The sequence below is a fragment of the Oenanthe melanoleuca genome, chromosome 1 (assembly GCF_029582105.1).
Source record: "Oenanthe melanoleuca isolate GR-GAL-2019-014 chromosome 1, OMel1.0, whole genome shotgun sequence".
Taxonomy (NCBI): Eukaryota; Metazoa; Chordata; class Aves; order Passeriformes; family Muscicapidae; genus Oenanthe; species Oenanthe melanoleuca.
Genome location: NC_079333.1, coordinates 39521357 through 39530552, shown reverse-complemented (window position 1 = coordinate 39530552; position 9196 = coordinate 39521357). Strand labels below are relative to the sequence as shown.

The following is a 9196-nucleotide window of genomic DNA, read 5'->3' as shown; positions in this document are numbered from 1 at the left end:
CTCAACCAAAAAAAATAACTAAAAGCTTAAGGAGTTAGGCACAAAAGTTTTCAGGGAAGGAAGAACTGGTGCATGTTAATCTGTCAGTGATAACTCTGAACTCTTTCTAGCAAATAGAAGGGAATTGAAACTAACTGGTGAGCAGCACAGAAAGGCTAACTTGAGTCAGTTCACCCGTCCTACTGGGTGTTCACATGCCAGTGAAAACCAGCATTTGGTATGCACCAATATATTACTTTCCTATAATGCACTTGTGAGTTCAAACTTGTAGAATCAGATGCATACCTTATACTACATTGCAAAGATTATATTCATATGTGGTGATGTCACTGAGTAGGAGCCCCAGAATAGCACAGCTTGAGAATGAATTAATAGGAAGCACTTAATGCTTAAAGCATTTCGCAAACATTAACATTTCAGTGCTCCCAGGACACAAGTTAAACCATGCACACAGCTTTCCTGGGAAATGGTAAAATGACTCACTCAAAGGCTCAGCAGGAAGTCAGATGTGCCATTACGAGGTGGGAACTGTCTTTATCCAGGGAACATGTACCCAAGTAGATTGTACCTGAGTACACCTTAAAAAACATCTTTATCCTGTTTCAGATGTCACCAATGCAATCACTTCAATAATGTCATCTGTTAGATGTTAGTGACATTGAAAATAAAATGCAAGGGAATGTGAAGTGCCAAGACCACCAGATGTCTTCAAAGTGAGACATTTCCAAGGGGAGCTAAGAAACAGAGTCCTTATGCTGCAGCAGTGCACATCTGCTTCCTTCCTATTTTCATGAACCTCACCAGGCTCCATTACTTTCTTTTCAAGGTGATGATAAAGCAAAATCCACATATTGCAATATCAAAACTTCACCAGCAGAGATGACAGTTGTGAAGAACCTGAACCTTACTGCAGTCATGGATTTTCATGTAAAATCAACTTGTTTTCCAAACCATGCCTAGTATATGGGTGAGAGAAACTTGGATGCTGATACAACTGTTTGGGTGACAGATTTTCTAGCATTTTTGCCACTAAGCTGCAAAGAAAAATTTCCGTTTCTCAGTGATCTATTGGTGCTTATCACATTAATATATTAGAAAAATCTGTATCAACAGAAAGATTACCAGATCCTGAAAGGCTGTTCACAGGAACCAAGACCTTTAAAAGGTAAGTCATGTTTGAAGTGAAAAACAAATACTTGAAAAATAAAGGAAGCCAGAGTTTTACATGCTGGCAAATTTACAAATCTAAATGCCAGGGCTTTAGAGCAGTTGCTTGCAGGCAAGAATGAAGGGAGTGGCAGGTAGAGGCTGCATTGATAGGGGGACTTTAATCAGCCCAGTTGTCTCCTTTTGCAGCACTGACACTTTCCTCAAACACAGTCTGCATCTCTCCTGTACGGCAGGAGTCAGGCTGCCCCACAGGCTTTGCTTTTGCCAGCAACTTCTTGGACTACACAGCCACTGATGACCACTTTCAGGCTGAACCCCACTGGCCTAACCAGAAGGTACCTCACAGTTACTGCCATTTGCTGTGAGGTATCACCACCTAAGTAACACCATTTCTTAGCACTGTGGGTCTGGGATTTTGTCATACACAAAAATAACCAGTTACCTTGTTTCGACTGTAGACTTTGACAGTCCAGGATTGCAGCTGAACCTCTGAGGCCTCTGGGTCACACTTCAACAACAGATGATGGGTATGAAAGGATTACATTGCTTGGAAAGTCTGAAAAGGGCCCCTTGTCAATTAACAGAGCTGAGACAATTGTATTTGCATGCCTAACAATGAAACTATGAGAGAAACACTGAACTACTTCATCAGCTTAAAAGAAACCCATCATGGCTAACATGAGGTTAAGTGCTGGGTAGGAGTCCTCCAACAGGCACTATGGCACTCCCTGCTCCTGCTAGGACAGCTGGCTGCAGAAATCAAAGCAATGACACAGCCAAACTTTTCCAATTTCAAACAAGAACAGGAATCCACCACAGTTCAAAAAAAATCACGCTTGCCCAGAACCATCCTGTACCAGAAGCTGGGCAGCAGCACGTTTGGAGTCAGACTGTAATTCTGTGTTATATTACAGACTTCAAACACGATGGCAGCTGGATTTCAGAATGGAGGAAAACTGCTCTCCTCTGGAGACAAACTAGTACTGAAGTCCAGTTTCTAGGTGTTGGGAAAGCAAAACTCACAGATTGTAAGTACAATAAATAATTGAAAACACACTAGAGCAGCTCAGAATTGACATATATAGGAGAAGGAGAAAGAGCATTTCAGGTGAGATTGAACGTACCATTTTTATGGAGCTTTAGTTTGTTGTTGCAGGATATTGGAAAAAAAGCCTCTTGGGTAGCACCTGACCCTTTCCCTTAAAAAAAAACTAAACAAGATCCCCTCCCTCCAGTCACACTTGCTAATAGACAGGAAAATCCCATAAAACTACTTTGCCTCTCATGTTCTAAACCAAGCCAATTTAATATAGAATATTCTATCATCAGAGTGACCAACTGCATTTCACATAGAGAAAATAAAACCAGTCTGTGACAGCTCAAATCTGTAGCATTCACTGTTACAACCTCTGTATTAAAGACATAGGAGTATGGAAAAGTAAAAACCATGAGTTTTCCACAAAATTCATTAGGCAGCTTTGTCAGATCTGTCAGTATCTACACATTTCTCACTCAGCATGCTCCCTCAGTGCCTAGAGAAAAACACATCGGCTGGTTTATTTAAGAGGCATTCTGGACATGGCAGTATGTGTAGTATGGATATGAATATGGTAATTGGTACAAAGTTCTACCCTCATTCTAAAAACAATTTGATTCATTTAAGAGTTGGATTCACCATTTCATGTCAATCAAGATCTCTCATCCTGTACAGATATCTTCCTATTTTGATGACACCTAAGTTTAGAGGGTGCAGATAACCCCTGTTAGCAATAAGAAGTGGTGACAACAAAGGTCAAGAAGCACACCTTTACTCTTCAGGAGGAATATACAAACTCTGGATGCTGACACTGTAAATAATATCAGTGGTGTATCTCTGAGTGAACCTCAAAACAAGAGGTGCTATACGGATCATAACGAGCTCAAGTAATTATTCTGTTGATGATCCAAGATGAAAAATGCTTTCTTTGGCTGATAACTTGCACTTGCTTCCTTGGAAGCATATTATTTCTGGCTTACTGAAACAAATTCTTTTTATTTTTAACTAAATGTTGAAAGTATTTCAAAAAGAATTGCCAAGTGAGCCTGTAATACCTGGACCAAATACCCTGTTTGTAGTAATACAGTCTATTTAGGGCTGCCTCAGAAGGTCACTCATACTTCAACTACTGCAATATGTCACCACCTTATAAATGAGAGTGATATCAGCAAACAAAATTGGTGCCTTATCATTCCCTGGCACTAGCTGCCTACTCCCAGGTGGAAGGTGTTATGTTACATTTAAATGTAAAAGATCTGGGTGATTAAAGCTGGCTATGAACTCAGAAGTACAAGACAAACTGATAAATCCATCAAGGGCTGTACACCCAATTAAGAATACACACAAATGTGCTGAATTCCACAAGGTTAGGGCATTTGATACTGAACAGTAACAACTTTGGAACTGCTAAAATGCAAACAGTGTCTGACACTGGCCTTTCCAAATTGCACTAAATTTAAAAAAACCCCATCTTTCAGACTGTTATACAGAAGGTCAAAATTAATGAAATCTGTCAAGATATTTTAAACTAAAATCTTCAGGCACTTTCAAGGTATGTCTTTACATATTTCACAATTCATAAGTCAAAACTTGGAAATGAAAATAGTGTGTCTTTATTGATAGTCTGCCACAAATTAATGCATAAACTTAAGAGTTAGCCAAAAATGTATCTGCCATCCGAACATGGCAAGCATTATCTGCAAAAAGTGGATGCTTTCTTCTAGTAGATACCAGATGTTCTGTTACCAGGTCTCACTATAGTGCCATTTGCAGTTTAAGTATTGTTTTGCACAAGCTGCAGGATGCTCACCAGAGTCACTGTCACTTCATTACTGCAAGCACACAGGTGCACACTTTAATGCTAAGCCTTTACTGAAGCCAGTGGAACTCGTTTGTCTCTCAGGTGAGCTTGCACACCGCATTTGCAGAACTGGAGTTTATGACTACAAAAGCAATGACAAGGGGGACAAGAACAGACGCACTACAATAGGCATTCCAACAATTCAATGCATCTATCTTACTGAAGGAAATTGCATCTTTACATACTATTGAATGTTAAAAATGAACAAAGATGTTTAAGCACAAAGTATATATTTATACCAAATAAAACAACTGAAAAAGTATTACATAAAGAAAAATAATGTAACAGAATGTACTTAAGTACCTAGCTTACAGTCATGCTCATATCTAAAAATAACATTGTTAAGTAATATATATAATTTTGGACATAATTCTCTAACATACAACATGATTCTGTGATTCTAAATGTGGAGAGTACTTTTTCCATGATACAGAACACAAATTATTTTATACAGGCACACCTGCTAATTTGTATAAAAAACATGCTTGTAAGTGAAAAGGTCACTGTAGTACTAATTTACCATGTAGTGTTAATCATGTTGAACTTGTCTCTTCTCCTTTTGCATTGGTGAGCGCCAACACTGAATGGTACAATATTTGATCCATAATGGTTCACTGACACTGCAACCTGTTCCCAAGCAGTAGCCCTGCCTGGGTGTTAACAGTACAGTTCTGTACAGCCCCATCTGTCTGCATATAGTGTTTTTAAAACTAACAGCTATTACAATTATTACAATGATTTCTGTTTCAATATATACATCAGTATAAAATACTACCCAAAACACTTTTGCATTTCAAACAATTTTAACCACTTCATCAAACAATGCATTTGCAGAATTAAAAAAAATCCAAATTAATATTGATTGCCAACAGTACAGCATCTCCATGGTATGTTTCCTAGTAAATGAGAGAACGGAAATGTTTTAATTAAAGTAAGTATCACAAAACATAATTAATGTTAGAACAGTTCAAGGATTCCCAGTTTGTCAGTATCTATCCTAAGCAGTGCTACCCAAATACAGTATAAGCCGTTTAGTGTTTCTACAATGAGAATAAAACATTCAAATATTAAAGCTGTGATAAACACACAAAAGCAAGGAAAGATAATTTGTTCTGTACTCATTTCTGTTGTAGCAAGGTACAGCATGTCAGGAGCTTGCACTCAGTGCATCATATCTGGTTATTTGTATAGACAGGGAAATGAGGTGCTGGAGAGCAGAGCCATGGAAAGGGACCTGGGGGTCCTGGTCAGTGGCAAGTTGGACATGAGCCAGCAGTGCCCTGGCAGCCAGGAGAGCCAGCCCTGTCCTGGGGGGCATCAGGAACAGCATCACAGCTGGGCAAGGGAGGGGATTGTCCTGCTCTGCTCTGAGCTGGGGCAGCCTCACCTCCAGAGCTGGGGGCAGCTTTGGGTGCCACAGTATAAAAGAGACATTAAACTATTGGAGAGCGTCCAAAGGAGGGCAGTGAAGATGGTGAAGGGCTTTGAGGGGAAGCCACTCCTCACAGCTGAGGTCACTCCGTCTGCTCAGCCTGGAGGAGATTGAGGGGAGACCTCACTGCAATCTACAGCTTCCTTCTGAAAGGAAGAGGAGGCACAGGTATAGATCACTTCACTCTCAAGACCAGTGACAGGACCTGAGGAAATGGCCTGAAGCTGTGTCAGGGGAGGTTTAGGTTGGGTATCATGAAAACGTTCTTCACCCACAGGGTAGTCAGGCACTGGAACAGCTCCCCAGGGCAGTGGTCACAGCACTAGCCTGGCAGAGTTCAAGGAGCATTTGGACAATGCTCTCTGGCACCTGGTGTGACTCATGGGGTGTCCTGTGCAGGGCCAGGAGTTGGACTTGATGATCCTTGTGGGTCCCTTCCAACTAAGCTTATTCTGTGATTCTCTATGTGCTATGATACCTGGATACAACTGTGGAAGACAACTGAAATAGTATCAACTCTAATTTCCTTGCTGTTGTGGTTTTATGTCAGATCATTCAAGTTACGAAAACTTAGTGTCTTTCTCTTTTCTTGAACGGAAGGAGAGAGAGGAATTCATAATGAAATTGCAAAAATGCTACTAAAATCCCTATCCTGGACACAATACACTGCTTTAGGAGCTACTGTGTCATTGCACAATATAAGTGGCCTATTAATCACTGAATTATTGGTGTAGCAGAATATACATAATTGTGAATGCATTTTAAAAATTGGTATTTTAAAACTTGCCTGTATTCCATAACAAGCCACAAAATGTGTTTTTCAAACACTAATACATTTATGTAAAGTAGTAAATATATGTTTATAGTGGCAAATTTCAGATCTCTGCCTCTGCTGCTTCAGTTTTTAAAATGGGATTTAGTTAAGAGTTTTCACTCCTTACATCATCCTAAATCAGAATTATTTCTGAAGCATAAAAGAAATCCAAATGGCAATAGTAATATGATGGGGGGTTTTCGTTTGTTTTGCTGTTTTGCTCTGAGCTTGAAAAATAATGTCTTTTAAAAAGAATGCAAAACAGTAAAACCTAAAAAATCTCTCCTCAGAAGAAGTCCCTGCTGAGAGTTTTTTTTCCAAAAGTAAGTTTCACGCTTACAGTATTTTTATAGCCATGTTACACACCCTTGAAAATAAAGGCTCCATGTTGAGAATGGTGACAGGCCCTTAATTATAGAGGTGTTAACTGGTGACACTATATTTCATCAGAAAAAAACCAAAAGCTCTACAAAAATTCCTAGCTTATATTGAAAGTTTGATTCATGCTCGTTTTGTTCATTTAAAAATACTCTTTGGAAACTTGTGTCAACTCCTGCAGACAACTTAGTGATACATCTTTTCCTGTTAAAATAAAAATTATTCATATTCACCTCTACCCCATGCTAAGCTCTACTACTAATATACACTTCATTACCTGCTCATGTCACCATCTAACACATATCTTTACATTCTTCTACATATAGTGTCCAGGGCTTATTTTTCACCAAACACAACTTGATAACTATTACACTTAGAAGTTTTTATTGAGAAGTTTTTTGGTGTTCTAGCCTTTTCATTGCAATGCACAGTGATATTAATAGTTCAGAATTTTTGTCTGTGTTAAGAGAAACTTTTTATAATTTTTTTCCCATTAAGGACTTTATAATCTGAGCTCACTTAGAGACCAAAACTGAAAACCAGAAGAGAGATTGGATGCAATTTTAAAATGTTTCTGCTACTTTAAAATGCATTTAAAATTTGTACACATGACAAAAGACTCTAATTTTTACATTGCTGTAATCAGATTCTAATTCAAAGTCACGTAAATACACATGAAAAATAAGCCACTGGTCATGAAATCTAATGATTACATTCAAAGCTAGCCTTTAAAAACAAATAAAAAAGTTACAGGCAAAACATACTGGTTTATGTACTCACTAGCTTATCAGGCTACAATAGGCATGGTTTAGGTATAAAAAAAGCAGACAATTCAGATTTAAATAAGACTGTGTGAAATCAGAAAAAAACCCTTAGATTTCACTATTAAAAAAAAACCCCCAAAACACCTATCATTACTTCCCATCCTACAGCTACAGTTAAACCAACTAACAAAAATAATCAAAGTATTTCTGACAAATGGAAGTTAGGCTAGAGTATGTGGCAACAATCAAGATTCATATATGTTTCTATGTAAAATGACTCATGATTTACTATAACATAAAATACAAACAAGAGCATTTTGTGACTAATGCAAGAGCTACTAGTAGGAACACTTAATGCCAAACAGTCTTCAGCCCTCCTTTACGTCGTATGTCCAAATCAGTATTGACTTCTTTTGACCAGATACATCATTTTTGGCTTGTCACCCCAGTATGTCATGTTTTACCACTTGCCATAGGCAGCAGGAGACAACTAGCTGAGCAAACTACAAGCAGTGACATGCAGAAATTAACTCTCAAATCTGAGTACTTAGATAAAATGATATGCAAGCGCACACTAGGACAAAAGGAATGGCATTCGTCATCCAAAACAGGCTCATCATCCCTCCCCACCCCCCCAAACAGTAGTTGCAACAGCAATAGAAAAAGATCAAGAAGATGTCTGTTCTTCAGAGTCAACTGTGGAAAAAAGTCAGCAATATATAACAGCAGCGATGGACAAGGAAGAGCAAACCCAAAGAATCTTGTTGAGTATTTGTTCATTTACTTTTCTGAACACAAGCCAAAGTGCACCACACTGGCTTGTTCTGGACTTCAGATACAGATGTCCTAATCTCCTTAGATCCTTCACAGATTTAGAATTCAGTCTCCCTGAGGCCCCTATAACCAAGTAAGAAAACTCTCTTTATCTAGCTTGGTGGCTGCCAAGACAGATTCCATGTCATTAAGGATGTCAGAGCTCAAAGCCTCTTGCAGACTTGGCATCAGTTCTTCTCCTTCTATATTCATTCCATCTCCTTCCAGTGTCCCAAGGTCCACATTTGTCCCTGGAATGGCTTCAAGGTAGTCTGGGAAACGGTTCTGATGGGATGGTATGTTACTTTGGCCGATACTGTCACCTAGTTATAACACAAAAATGGGTATTAAGTATACTGGAAGTACCAAACATACAATTTATTAGGACAGCTGGTTAATCACGTACCTCTTGCATCATACAAGAAAGTGTGACTCATAGAAATCCATCACAAGCCCCAAAGATAACTTGACTGCATGCAGATGTACAAAGAATATGCCTTTGTTTCCAACTTTGACCTACTGACCCAAATCTTACAGATCTTTGATGTCATTTAGCAGAATTTAATTTTTACACTTGAAGGAAAAAGACAATACTGAGTCAAATACAGTTTTGGAGTAGTATTAACAACACTGTATGACATACTATTCCTAGCTCTGAACAACATTACTTCAAAAAGCAAACACACTCAAATTCCTTATAAAAACAGAAGTGATACTACTTAGGAGCAATTTCCCCATCATCCCAACACAGTCGATAACAAATATATTTTTTCACAAATCTAACCATAATGTTTCTATCAGAGAAAGAAGGGAAATAGAAAAAGGTAGACAAACAACGCAAAAATATCACAGCTCTTCAAAGTTGCTAGGTTTCATTGCAAATGGATACAAATGTATTTGGAAAATAGGCATGAAAAATGTACACAAA

The 9196-nt window shown here is 38.5% G+C and overlaps 1 protein-coding gene across 8 annotated transcripts in view; it reads right to left on the bottom strand.

Annotated features, from left to right (window-relative positions):
* Positions 1 to 3796: 3796 nt before the first annotated feature.
* Positions 3797 to 9196, bottom strand: part of YAP1 (Yes1 associated transcriptional regulator) — an 82854-nt gene continuing 77454 nt past the window's right edge. For all 8 annotated transcript variants that reach the window (XM_056482290.1, XM_056482306.1, XM_056482297.1 and 5 more), the window contains one exon: positions 3797 to 8591. In XM_056482290.1, coding sequence (XP_056338265.1) covers positions 8353 to 8591 — 239 coding nt within the window. In that variant the 3' untranslated portion in view covers positions 3797 to 8352. The remainder of the gene's footprint in view (positions 8592 to 9196) is intronic.